Source organism: Bidens hawaiensis, unplaced genomic scaffold, assembly GCF_021521415.1.
Source record: "Bidens hawaiensis isolate Kalapana, Puna unplaced genomic scaffold, B.hawaiensis_p1.1 tig00004773_1, whole genome shotgun sequence".
NCBI lineage: Eukaryota > Viridiplantae > Streptophyta > Magnoliopsida > Asterales > Asteraceae > Bidens > Bidens hawaiensis.
In genome coordinates this window covers 861,365-875,739 of record NW_027491297.1, presented here as the reverse complement: position 1 = coordinate 875,739, position 14,375 = coordinate 861,365, and the positions used below count along the sequence as shown (strand labels likewise).

Genomic DNA, 14,375 nt, shown 5'->3' with positions numbered 1-14,375 from the left:
TTACTCTGTTGGTGGCTCTCGTCTCTCGTGTTTTTAAAAATTTCAAAACTCAAGGTTTGAAAATTCAAAATCAAAAGTTTTATTGTATTAGTTATTTAGTTATTATCCAATTTTAATTTTTTTAATGTTCATTCATTAACATTCGGATCTAACTTTCACATAGGGCTGTTATTTTTACTCAAAACTCGAAACCCAACCCGTGAAAACCCGTAACCGAACCCAAACTAACCCGACCCGAGAAAAGGCTAACCTGAACCGAAGTAATTCTGGTTATGTTGAGTGTGAAGCCACTTTGAGATTTGTCAAAGATTGTGGCAGAAAGTAGGCAGCAGAGAACAAACACATTTGTGACTCCTCTAAATTCAAGCCTCGTTCCATGGTTTACGGCATGTTCCATGGTTCTTGTTTTTTCTCAATCTCTATATAAGATATCTTTGTATTTGTAAATCTTGTAGCATCACCACAAGTAATAAAATCTCCTAGTTACCCGGTGGACGTAGGTTGCAGTGTAGCGACCGAACCACGTTAAATCTTTGTGTTCACCTTGTGTTCTTGAGTGGCAGAGAGAGAGAGAGAGAGAGAGTGTGTGGTCCGAGTGTTCAGTTGTTCGTGTGTATTCCGCAATTCGTGTTCAACAGGTGTTGTCGATCCTAATAGGTTGGTTCTTGGGTCCGAATTTTAGGTTTTGGGTCAACTCGAATAAACTTTTAGTTTTAAAATCATATATCGTTTTGGGTATCATAGGCTAAGCCTTAGCCGCTAACGTTACTATAATTTAGTCCAAATCAACTACTATAGTTCCACCTATTATGATCGACTGTTTATTGTTAATTAATTTTTTAATTTATGACTAAAAGAAACTATAATCATACACCTTAATCCGGACATACTGAAGACGATTATGTCGTTCTTCTTTATTATGGTTGAACTTTGTTAAATTTGACTCTTTTTAGAATGTTTTATCGGTTTATTTTCTTATTGTTATTGGTTTATTTATATTACATGTAAAAAAAGAATATGTTACATCTAAATTTAGCAATGTAGTTTTTATTTCATAGTATACTCGAAACCCGATTATCCCAAACTCAAAAATCTCGAACCCAAAGAAACCGTGAAAGATTTGGGTTGGGTTTTGGGTCTAGATTTAAAATTTTGAAACCCGAAAAACCCGAACCGAAAAACCCGAAACCTATAAAACTAATCCGAAGAACAGCCTTACTTTTACAAATAAATTACTCTTACGCTGTATTCCCGAGTTTACTTAAGAAAAGAATGAAAAGGAAAAGAAACCGTCTCTTTTATTTCCTTTCTCCCCTTTAACCATCATTTACTTAACTTCCATAAAAAAAATACTAGGAACAGTTTCCTCTCTTTCTTTCTCATCCTTTTCTTTTTTTCTCTTAAATTAAACTTGGAAACACATTAAGGGGGCTTAAGGGATAAATAGCAAAAACTAAAGGGTGCAATTCAGAATAATACATTAAACTCCAAAGCCAGACGACATCGTTTTACATATAGGCATCCTTCCGCATCATCTTCCATTTCCATTCGACCCGCAGACACTTTCTTTTCTTCCCCCAATTTAATTTGAAATCACCCATTGATCCAAATGGCTACAGCTCTGGCGGCTCGTCAAGCGGCTAACCTTCTACGTCTCTCTTCTTCTAGATCGCCTTCTCTCCTTCAGCGCCGTGGTCTCGCTGGCGCCGCCGGTAAGTAACTCCTTTATCAAATTTGTTTTATTATAACAATCGTCATTTGATATATTATGTATAATAATAATAATTTTCAGATCCTCATGGAACTCCGATGGTGGACTTCTGGAAGGATCCGATGAGTCCTTCTAAGTGGAAGGAAGAGCATGTTAGTCTCTCTTATTATTATTATTATTATTATTATTATTATTATTATTATTATTATTTTTCTTTTTTTTAATTTTAATTTAGGCTTTTATTGATTTAGGGTTTTGAAATGATATAGGAGAATGATTTAGGGCTGGATCCAAACTGAACTGAACAATTCTTTCTTCATGTTCGTCAACGTTAAGCTTTTATCTGACAGAATGATTTTTTTTTTTGTGAACGTTTCACAAACACATGATTTATTTGATTTGGCTAATTGAGAATGGTCAGTGCCAACAAACATTATTAATGAACATTAACAGACATAAACAAACATAAATGAACAAATATGACCTCTATTTGTGTTCGTTCATTAAGTTAATTGAATGGAATTTCTTGTTCATGTTGTTAAATAAATGAACATTTAAACCGTTTACCATCCTAAGAATATTGATTCATTGGATATGCACATACAATGTATTATGATTTACTTTTTGCTAGGGTTAGACCTTTGTATTGTTGTGACTTATATACGTAAGTGGTTTTTAACTTGGTATCTTTTTATGCATTTGATCTATATAAAACGGTTTAAATGTTATTTTGCTGATTGTATAAACTTCTTTCCTCTTTGTAGTTTGTTATCATCTCTTTAACTGGCTGGGGATTGGCAATCTTTGGTGGATACAAGGCGTTTTCAGGAGGCAAGAAGAAAGAAGAGGTATACTTCAGTTTCTTCAAATCTATCTGCTGCTTCATGGTATTATTACCATTAGTACTGTTCTTGTTTTCTTAACTTTCTAATGAAATGTTGTAAAACAAGATACAAATTTGATTCACTAAACACCATTGTTTGATTCTAAAGGATCATGCTTCACATAATTGCTCTTGTTTGTGTAACAGAAATAGATGGAAGCAAGCAGTGAACTAAGAGGTTTAAGTTTGCTGCAGAAACTTTTTGCTAATAAGTTCTTTGAATGCTTCAATGTAAGGTTTGCTTGAAATTGAGTTCCTCAAGTGTTTTGACCTATTTTCAAGATTCTAATTTTATATTTTGCCATTTCGTCTTACATTGCATTAAGACATCACATATTTGAATAAATAACAACCATCTTTTCAGCTGTCAGTATTTGCTATTATCTTGAATGCAGATTTGATAGTTAGCTTTGAACAACACTCAATTACATTGAAATTCAACACTCATCAGTATCTGAAAGGAAATAAACGCAACATACGAATTACTTCTAACAAGAACACAATCTAAACATATGATTAAATTTTTCACTCTTCTAGTCTTCTGTTTCTTCCTTGTAATCTTGATCTTCTGAGCCATTCCTAGAGGAATTCATGTTAACTTCTGTCAATATCTTATCGTCATCCATCCTGTCAGCTTCAACTTTTGGACCCTCGTCCGGGGTTGCTTTCAGTTGACTTTTTTCACTTTGATCGTTTTCAGTTGCTCCGATAAAGAACCTACTTCCGGGTTTGCTTTCGTTTCCATTTTCTTCCAAAGCCTGTTTCTCCTTTGTGGCTAGTGTACCATTAGTGGTGTTGTGCATTTCAATCTTTGCATTATTAAGTTTTTCTAACTCTTCATCTTTAGGGTTTTGAACTTTGACGTCCGAGTTTATGATTTCTTGATGATTTGGTTTCTGAGTATTGCTCGACTGACCGAACCATGAACCTCTAGCGGTTAGGTTGACTTGATGATTTGACGGGTCAATAGGATTCCTAGACCTTTTACTAGGTGGGGCTTGGAGGTTGGTTTTCAAATCCTTGATTTCAGATTCTTTGCGTTTGATCTCATTTTGCTTCTCCTCAATCGCCAGCTCTAGAGCTCGGTGTTTATCTTTCATTGAACCAATGGTGGATCTCATTTCCATTATCTTGTTATTGAGCTCTACCTTTTGGGTTCTAAGGGAGAATAGTTTTGCATTCAAGTCTTGATTCTTTCTCTTGTTTTCTTCTGCATATTGTCTTTCTTTCTACACAAAGTTGACATATTTGTTTAAAATTCACAAGGATAATGTTAATTGTTAATCAAAATGAAACTTAGTATGAAATTACTAACCTGCAAGAGAAGGTTAAGAGAGATAATTTGGCGATCTTTGTCTTTGATAACAAGGTTAAACAATCGTCTATCTCTCACTCTCTGAACCACCATCACTCCCATCACTCCCAACAGAACCACCATTGCCACTGCCACCATGGCTGTTTTCTTTTTCATCGTCCACCCAACGCCACCGCTGCCACCTCCACCACAGTTGTTTTGTGGGTGTCCTTTCATTCCCATTTTGTGTATTTGTGTGGTGGATTTCACAAGGTTAAAAGGTGAAGGTGAAGGTGTAGGTGAGTGAGTTGGGAGATGCATGGGAATTGTGCCTCAACTAAAGTTCTGAGTTTGTTGTTATTGGCTTTTTTTTAATTGAATTGAAATTAGGGTTTGAATGGAATCAGTTCTGCATGTCATCTGATTGGTGCCTTCTAACTTTTATGTTCTTTTATTATCACCTTTAAATAATAACGCTACACTAGCTACATCCAATGCCTCTTGGTATATGTAAATGTGTTTTTCTTTTTTTAACAACAAAATTTCACATTTATTTGCAAGGATTTGAAGTACAATCTCACATTTGTGAGTTGTGACTAAACCATTAGGTTGTGAGTATGTAAATATGTTTAATGAGTTGTCTCATTTATTTAGAGCATTCTCAGCCTATTCTCTATATATATGTGAGGGGGTTTTGTAAATTATATGGTATGGTTATGAGTGGTTATGAGTAGAGGAAAGAGAAAATATTATATGGGAAAGTTAAATTTGGGGTTTTACTGTTCATACCGTATAATATTTTAATATTTTCTAAAAGTGGTTGTGAGTGAAAGAGAGAGAAAAGATAATGATAAAGGTATAAAAAGTGTTATTTAATTAAACATGAGAGAGAAAATGCAGTGATTTTTAGTATAATTATATGATATATATGGATATATGGTAGGGAATAGGCTGGGAATGCTCTTAGTAATATATATTTATACGGTTTAAAAGCCCGTTTTAACAAATAGTTAAACATGATATAAAAAATACAAGCAGTAATTATTGGAGTAATTTGTATTAAAAGTAGGTAGGTTGATTTTTAAAGGCTCAAGAAACCTCGGTTAACATCAAGGGACCAGAATCACTGGCTAAATCACCTCCAGGAACCACTGTGTTCTGTGGGTGGTTTACAATTAAACCGGACACCAATAAATAAAATAGTCTTGAATCTTAAATGCAACATTGACAAGTCATCTCATTGGAAATATGGGATTCATAAGACCATATGTAATCAAAATGCTTCACACGTGGGTATTTTGCGTTATGTAGCGTCTAGTCAGTTTTTTCAGAATTTGCAAAAAGAGTGTGTAGTCATAATGTCCATCCCTTGGTCATTTTGCGTCACGTGACACCCAGTCATTTTTACATTTTTTTTGTTATTTTATAATTTTTTATTAATAGTAAACAAATAATAATAGTTTATTAAATAAACAATACATTCGATTAGTCTCTAACACGTTTGTTACGGTACTGAAACAAAAAAAAAATTGACATTCGATCGGGTTTTCGTTAACCACCAAGACACCAACCCAACACCAATCCCAAGGGGCATTCCCGTAATCTGACCACGCGTGATCATCGTGTAAACGTAAAAACTTGGAAACAAAACTGTATTTATTTTAACATCCATCTTTCTTTCATTCAATGAATTCATCCCCAAACCAAATCATTATCAATTTGTTCCCCTGAGGAGTGGAGTTAGAGTTTAAGAGTTAGAATAGTTCCTAAATCTCAGATTCACTTATTTATCTCCCACCTCCTAGGAACCACTAACCAACACTCTTTCATTCCAATTCCAATGGCTTCCGATTATTCTTCTGCTACTTTCACTGACAAAAACGATGTATTCCGCAAGCTCAAAGCCAAATCGAAAAACAAGGTCTCTTATTTCCTCAGGTTTGTGATCTAATAATTAGGTTTAATTGAATCTTTAATTGAATTGAACTGATTTCTCTTTATTTATTTATTGTTAAATGATTATCCATATTGGCATTTGAAAGTGTGTGCCATATTAAGCGTTTTGTAGAAAACGCTCCATCGAAAACGCCCGGGGGAGGGGGGCGGGGTGTCCCTGGCGTTTCGGAGCCAAAACGCCGCAACGGAGGGCCACTACGGATGGTCTAAATTTCCAGCTTTGTTTATAATCTTATCGATGATGATGAAGTTATAAATAAAGTTGAAAGTCTATTGAATTCTGCATATTGAGTGGATTTAAATAAGAATCAAAGTTGCACTTGATAATTTTGAAACCAAATAATATTTAATTGCATTTAGATTTTTATATATTGTTTATGCAGTTTCCGAAACTTATTTGATCTTTTGCTCAAGTATAATGGGTGTCAAAACACATTGCAATAACAAAACAAACCTGTGAAAGTTGATGCACCCTTGTAATGGGTGTCAAAACTAATTTCAATGTTACATCAATCTAAGAGGTTACACACACTATTGTAACGAGTTAAGAATCATTGTTATACACCTGTTCGTCAAGTTTATTATATTAGTGAATTAAATCTCAAAAGTTTTGACACAAAGTTGTCAATGTTTGGGATACATTACATACCAGTGACTACATACTTTCTCTATTTTTTTGTGTGACACCAAATCCCAAACCGTTCTATTATGTTCCTAGGAGAGATATTGGGTTATAAGGAGTGCCACATTTCAAGTATTACCAACGTATTGTAGGCGAATCAGAGGAAAACTCCATAGTAGTGTGTCTGAGTGAGAGCATTCCATGATGGGTGATATTTTAGTAAGTCTTCACTTGGGCAACCGGAAACAAAATGTCGCAAATAAGTCTTACACTTGTTTTAATTATAAGGTTCCAGTTAATCTAACTTGCTAAAAAAGATAGATATATCCACATAAAACACAAGTTCAACTATTAAAAGAACCAATTTGTTTACCGAATACAAGCGACGGCTTCCATGTCCATTGACATCATCAACAACCCACTGCCATCTTTATCGCCAACATTATGAATCCCCCATCTCTGGTTCCCCTTTCACTTGCTTCTTGAGTCAATGGCAATGAAGATGAATTCAGAACCCTTTATAAATGAAGGATCATGTGAAGATAAGTTGTGGGTTAACATCATGACATTACCGGTCAGTTATCCATCTAGGCCAAGTGTTCAGTGGTAGGTTACCGGACTCAGGGTAACATTACTCAGTACCTATAAAAATTTCCGGGCGAAATCGCAAAAAAATACACTGCTAAGCGAAAAAAAACAAGGGTGACCGGGGACACCAAGTAAGTTTTTTTGACCGGGGACGTCCTACCAAGAATCGGATATGAGGCATTGATATCACCACCTTCCATGGGCTGCTTTCACGACTTCCATCATTCCGTGTGAAAGACATGAAACTTGTAACAAATGTTGTGCCTTTTTTCTAAGTATTTTCTTTAAAAGCCTGCTAATCTACTCATGTTAAAAAGCTATACATGTACCTGGCGAGAGTTGAACCCTTCACACCTATTTAATGGAATGTTTATCTCAATGTCACAAACAGTGTCTAGTATAATGTTTTTGACTTCTTTTGCAAGTTTAAATATGATTTAATATTATTTCACATGTGAACTAATTTGTGCACTGTGTAGTAACATCAATTCATTTTGACATAATTCACAATGCAACAATCACATGTGAATTGATGCAAGTTCATACGACAATGTAAAATACACATGTGAAATCATGTTAAACTTCATTGTAAATTCACAAAGCTTTATCTGTTTTTATACATTTATCAGAAAATGAAAAACAAAAGAAGGCGAATTTACTTGATTGATTTTCTTGTTAGCTATCTTCTAAATGTTTTGGTTTTAAAAATAATATTACTTGTTACTTGATCTTTGGTTCCTATCACATGACTGTAGTGGGCCTGTGGCTGTGTGCGCTGTAGTGTTTTGTTCCTTTCTCATTAAAATGATATAATTTTGCAATTTTGCAAATATACACCCATCAAGGTGAGCTTTATTATTACAAGTATACCACCAAGAAATGTTCTACTTTGTTCCGGACACATTCAGTACTGAATAACCAGTTTGTAATGATGTTTGATTCGAACATTCTCCACTAAAATAATCCGAGTCCGACTAACATAACAGCTTTTACGCGTACAACCACCAAAATGCAACACGATAGTTACACATAATAAAGATAGATCTACATAGCATAACTACAGGAACAATGAATAAGAAATGAAGAGAATAATAATAATAATAATAGTAATACAAACTTATGAGGCATAAAGAACAAGATTAATCTTTCTTATAAAGCTACAGAGTAAAAACATAACAGAAATGAAGAACCTAGAGCAGCTTAATTCAGAGACCAGCAGACACTAGTCCATGCAATGTCACAATACCTATCACTCGGTTTTCTTCATCAACCACAGGCAAGAATTGAACTGGGGATGGAGGAGCCTCCATCTTCTTCATTGCTTCAACCGCCATTCTTTCTGCACTTATAGTCCTCGGGTTCCTGTTATTACCCGTCACACACACATTATTCGTCGTAACATTACTTGAACAATAAACAAAGACAAAATGATGGATACCTGTTGCACATTTGACCAACGGTAAGTTTGAAGATGCCCTCTTTGCTAGCTTTGAGTGTTCGCCTGAGATCACCATCCGTGAACGTCCCAATGAGATGGTAATCATCATCGATCACCAGAAGGCAACCGCATCCTTTACTAGTTAGCTCAACCAACTGATCCATTATCAGATCGCCTTCCTTACAAACCGGAAGCTCTTCTTGCTTCTTCATCACGTCCTTCACCTACAAATCCAAACACTCGTCATTACTGCTTCTATTAACATTTAAAGGTCTATAAAGAAAACATAATTTATCTTTTCAGATTTATAAAACCTACAAACCAGTTTGATCTGAAACATGGCTTCATGTTTAAACTTTAAAAACAAGAACTAGATCTAACTTAATCCTCAAAAGCAGTACAACAAAACTTTGGATTTTGATGTAGAATTCAATCAGATGCAACAAAAGTTATTCAGTTGTTGTCATTTTGAGGCTGAATTGACTAACAAGAGTTTATATTTTTGATTGATTCAGTCATGCACTCCAACTGTTTGATAAAACGCCTCAACGAAAGAAATTAAGCCATGTTGAAGTTGAAAGTTTCAATGAAATAGAATAAAAGTTGTCATGGTAAATTAAGCATGCACACCAACCAAGCGTTTGAAACCCTAAGCAACTGACCTTAAAGATCAAGCTCTTGCCGATCCTTCCAGCGGGATGATTGGCGGCATAGCCTTCTTTGGTCAAGCTCTTTGCATCCATCATGGCAATGGCCACCGTACAGCCAAAGACCATCTGAATGGCCGTGGATGTGGTTGGCGCCAGATCAAAGGGGCACAGCTCTCTCTCGAGGGGCAAATGCACATTCAGATCACACAAGGCCGTCAAGGCGTTGGCCTCAACCGAGATCAAATAAACCCCTTTGGCCCTGGCACAGGGAACCAATCGCAGCAGCTCCTCCGTGTTGCCACTCTTGCTGAACATAACGAGGAGGTCGTGTTGGGTGAGTATGCCTATGTCGCCGTGTAGAGCGTCGACAGGGGAGAGAAACTGGGACCTGATGCCCAGCGAAACGAGGGTTTGTGAGATGTTTTTGGATACGAAGCCGGACTTGCCGACGCCGGTGATGAAGATGGTGCCGGTGGAGTTTAAGAGGGTCTGGGTGAATAGATGGGCCTGCGAATGGTCGAGTATTGCTGTTGGGATTTGAATAACGATTTCAGTTTCTTTGGATCGATGTCTTTTTTTTGTTGATCTGAGAGGTGGTAATGTGGGAGAGAACCCATCATCTATCTTTTTATTATATGATTGGCTCTGGCTCGCCGGAGATGCCTCAATTGGACGGAGAATGTTGTTATCCGGAGACGGATATATATGCATACATACATACATACATAAGAAAGATATATCATGTGAACCAGCTATGCACCGACACTTTCCTTTTTTTTCCATTTCTTTTCTTTTCCTTTTTTTTCTAAATAAATTTCATTAAATTTTAATGGTAATGATATTTTCGTATCAATACTTGGAGGTGCAAAAATTCTATACCTGGTTTTTAATACCTGAGTCCGTAGTCGATCCTATACATAAGGTACGAATAAGATATGCATTTCAATATTAAAACTCGTATTTAAAACCGGTCTCAATTTATGCTTGGTAATACTGGAAACAGTTTTGTACGAGAAACCAGAGTTTTCAAATACCTAATATATACCCGAATTACACGAAAACACCCAAAAAAGTGTAGACCCTTAAAAACTCTATGCATCCAAAAAAATACCTGAGAAAACCTGAAAATAGGGGGTTTTTTAATACCCATAAATTGAGTATTCAAATATATGATTTTATACCCGACCCAAACCCGATAAATATGGTATGGTTATTAGATACAATATCCGGATCCGAACCCGACTCAGGTATAACCAAAAACCGATTTTCGAATACCCAGTACTACCCGAACCTGATTTCATACCTCTGAACTGGGTATTAAAATAAACCTATTTTTATGCACCTCTAACTATAGGAATATATTGTCTTTTAAGAAAATAAAATGTTTCTCTTGTTTCTTTAACACCAGTATGAATTTGACGAATTAGGAATTTGAAATTGTAGATAACTGTGAGTTTCATTCTTCTATAGGATATTTCTTAAAAAAATGGACAGATTTACATAAATTGTCCTTTATGTTTGCACTAAAGTTCATTCATTGTCTTTTATCTTTAAAATTAGCATGTTTTATCCTTTACGTTTTAAGATCCAACAACGATTGTTCTTTGGCCCTAACACAGTTAGTTTTTCTCGTTGAGTTAGGTCATGTGCAAGACACATGAGGGCAAATAGGTCTTTTTATCTTTTTATTTAAAAAATATTATAAATAAACAAAAAATAAAATAAAATAAAAAACTTGAATATACATTATGTACATAACATTCAATATAATTTCCAAAATCATACAAAAAAAAGGTTAAAAACAACACGCTTATTATCACCGATGGAGGACCACCACCGGCCATCCACCCCGCCGGAAGACCACCACCAGTCACCCACTCCACCGGAAAATCACCGGACCGCCTATATCTCCTATCATCTTCTCCGAGTCCGATAATATCGGCCACCGCCACCAACATTCACTTCTCTCTTGTAACATTAGTCATTTTTCGAATTAACTTGCATTTGTATTTGTATAAAAAACCCGACCCTTTTTTATCTTTTGGATTCGTCGTTATTAACAAAATATTGGATTTATGTTCGGTTATGTTTCACAAATTTCGAGTCAAGAAAACATCCTTTTCGGTATGTTAGAACACCTCTTTATGATGAAAAATGACTTAAAACAAACTTTAGGGACTATTATTGTCAACTATCAAAAGCTTGTTTGACCATTTTAACAAATCACATGCAATTTCCCCATATGAATGAACCATACTCTTACCATTATAAAAGCAAGGTTCCATACACCACTTCGGTTGTTCATCTTCTCCAAACTTTCTCTCAAATCCAAGTATTCTTTCTTCAAGGTTCTTAATACTCAAACAACAACCATTCTTTAATTTTTTTTGTTACTTAGTAATTGAAGCTTGTGGTACAACATATATATAATATGCACCCCTTGTTTCCTTCAGCTTCCACCTTCTCCGGCCATGGTCAGTTGAGATGATATGCTACAAAGCAAGACTACATGGAGGACTCATTATAGTCCTTGATTATACTATATTTTCTTTAATGCTTACTAGTCTTGTTTATATTGTAAGTAGTTTAGTTTCTAATTCATGTTTAAAGAGTTCCATGGTATGTCACTAGCCTCGGTTTTATCCCGAGTTGAGAACCGAACCAAAACCGAACTCTTGTTTACTAGTTTTGTTTAAATAGTTAAATAAACATGTTTATGTAAGATTTGAATATTATAACTTCTAGATCATTTTTATTTTGGGTATGTGGCAACCATCCTCGGTATCATTCCGAGTCAAGGACCGAACCAAAACCGAACTAAACCGAGTTCACTCGCTTAAGACACACAAGTGTGTTTTGGCCCACTGAAACTCATCTTTTCTTCAAGAATGTATTTTAAAGTAATTTTAAGTTATTTTATCAACATACTTGGTGTGTTGGAATCCAACTTGATCTTATAACAAGTTTGGACCGGTGAAACCAACTACTCGCTTAGCGGACGTGAAGGTTCTTCACAATAGAACTATATGTTTGGTTAAGTCTTTTGATTTTTATTGAGTTATCTCATAACATTTATCATTTTGGAAAGTTGACCTTGAGTTTAGTTAATTATCTAGACTCAAATTGACAAATCCGAACACTCGATTAAAACCCTGTTTTGGTATTTATATAACCAAGGGTCTTACAATAGAGCATTTTCCTCACATAATTACTTGACACAAGTTGAGACCGTTGAGTAATATTTATGAATAGAATACCAAGATCCAGTTTCGAGTAAACTTATTTCATTAGAACATGTCTTTAATTTCTCAAATATTTACATTTTAAACCATAAACTTCATTTATTTACTTTACTTGTCATATTTTACTTTAAACCCTTTTAAGACTACTTACTAACTTAAGACCCGTTTAATCTAGGTCTTGCTCGTTAAACCGATCTCCGATTATTCACGAATCAATCTTTCAAGTTACTTAGTTAATGTGAGTACATTTCATCCCCCGTTTTCATTTTTATATTTTGGGGGTAACATGCATACTTATTCAAAACAAGAATGATTTAATACACTCAATTCACAAACCACAAACTTTAGGGTTTATGATAGTTAGAATACCTGCTCTATTGTGTGTTATATGTCTCATATACTTTACGTGCACGAGGGTATATTTTTATGTTGTTGTTGAGCCTCAATAAGTATGATCATACGCTCGCCTAACTACTTAGCCTTGTGCTAGTTGAATAGGGCCTCATTATCCAAGTATGTCAGTTGTTACCGATTAGAAAGGATCCTCATTTACATATACTTTATATACCACGATTGATGCTTTTATTTATAGTCTCATATACGTTTGTGGATTTCGCTCATATTATATTATATAATCAAAACTATGAAATTGCTCAACAACATATGTATTGACAAATATTATTTTATGCATTGTTACAGGTTTGATTATTCTTGACTTGGAGTTTGAAGACGCCATTCTATTTGATACCGCTAGGTTATTAGAAGAATAAACAACATTTATTTCTTATATTTTATGTTTATTTGTATGAACGATATGTGCTACTTTGGTGATTGAATGAAATTAGTGAGTTTTTTAAATATCGTCACTTTAATAGTGTCTTGTGTTATTGAGCAATCCGTTACACCTCGGCATGTTCCGCCGCCTTTGGTCAAGGTGTGACATTTCTCTTCTGCTATGCATCTACCTCCAGTACACCACCACAAGCCGTCAGCAAGGTGTCCGGCCACCACCGTCGCCCACCCAAAACCCTAACCCTAACAGTTGCTTCACAACCTCCATCATCAACCACCATCCGACACCTTAGTTTCTACATAAAGAGATTTAAATCAATTAGGGCACATAATAAATCCTAGGAACACAAGACAGAATGAAATGGATTATTTGTGCTGATTTAGTCAACAATTCAGAACTAGTTTTTCCCCAAATTACCTAGTATTGCTGATTTAATCGCCAATTAGGTTCAACACCATTATCAATCGACCTGTTCTTCCCCAAATTAAACAACATCACACTAAATATCTCAACTCAAATTAACTCTACCAGATCAGATAGCTAACTGTTTTCTGCATTTTGAATCAAGTTAATAAAGAATTAAATGATATGTTGTCAAAGAATCAAATATATGAGATTTTGGGGGTTCCCACGGTGGTGGTAGATGAATGGCAGGAGAGAGAGAGAGAGAGAGAGAGAGAGAGAGGAGAGATATTTATGTATATTACATTATAAGTTTTTTAATTTTGATTTTTTGTTTATTTAATCTTTATCTAAATAAAACGGTAAAAAGACCTATTTGCCCTCATGTGCCTTGCACGTGACCTGCCTCAATGAGAAAAACTAACCGGTTAGGGCCAAAGGACAAACGTTGTTGGATTTGTAAACATAAAGAATAACACAAGTTAATTTTAAAGATAAAAGACGATGAGTGAAATTTGGTGCAAACATAAAGGACAATTTCTGTAATTCTGTCTAAAAAATGTGAAGGTTTCGTCGAGAGGGTCCGTCTGAAAAAGAAAATGGATGATATCCCGGGTTACTACGTTATAATCTTCGATCAGAATTGAGATTTCTTTGTCAAGATGATCTCGAGTGTCTAGGTGTTTGTTGTTAATAATAATAATAATGTGCATGCATGTATTTTTTTTTAAAGAATTGGCTTTGCTATTCAAAAGAGGGGGTTGCGGCGCAGCTTTCTGTCCGTTTATCTGCCACT

At 35.2% G+C, this 14,375-nt stretch overlaps 1 protein-coding gene, 1 long non-coding RNA gene and 1 pseudogene across 4 annotated transcripts in view; 2 read left to right on the top strand and 1 right to left on the bottom strand.

Moving 5' to 3' along the window:
• Nucleotides 1-14,375, top strand: part of LOC143628007 (uncharacterized) — a 210,259-nt gene that overhangs the window by 140,669 nt on the left and 55,215 nt on the right. The window lies entirely within an intron of this gene.
• Nucleotides 1,522-2,756, top strand: LOC143628006 (uncharacterized). 2 transcript variants are annotated; one of them, XM_077097701.1, is made up of 4 exons: nucleotides 1,522-1,712; nucleotides 1,793-1,863; nucleotides 2,476-2,559; nucleotides 2,742-2,756. In XM_077097701.1, exons 1-4 carry the CDS (start codon nucleotides 1,610-1,612, stop codon nucleotides 2,745-2,747), a joined length of 264 nt encoding a protein of 87 aa, XP_076953816.1. In that variant the 5' UTR covers nucleotides 1,522-1,609; the 3' UTR covers nucleotides 2,748-2,756. The 2 variants fall into 2 exon arrangements, with proteins under 2 accessions (XP_076953816.1, XP_076953815.1); XM_077097700.1 differs by having other exon boundaries at nucleotides 2,739-2,756.
• On the bottom strand, nucleotides 8,201-9,759 carry LOC143628004 (putative arabinose 5-phosphate isomerase; annotated as a pseudogene). The gene is made up of 3 exons (XR_013152681.1): nucleotides 9,155-9,759; nucleotides 8,493-8,716; nucleotides 8,201-8,416 (listed from the first exon to the last, which is right to left on the bottom strand). The product of XR_013152681.1 is annotated as a putative arabinose 5-phosphate isomerase (transcript).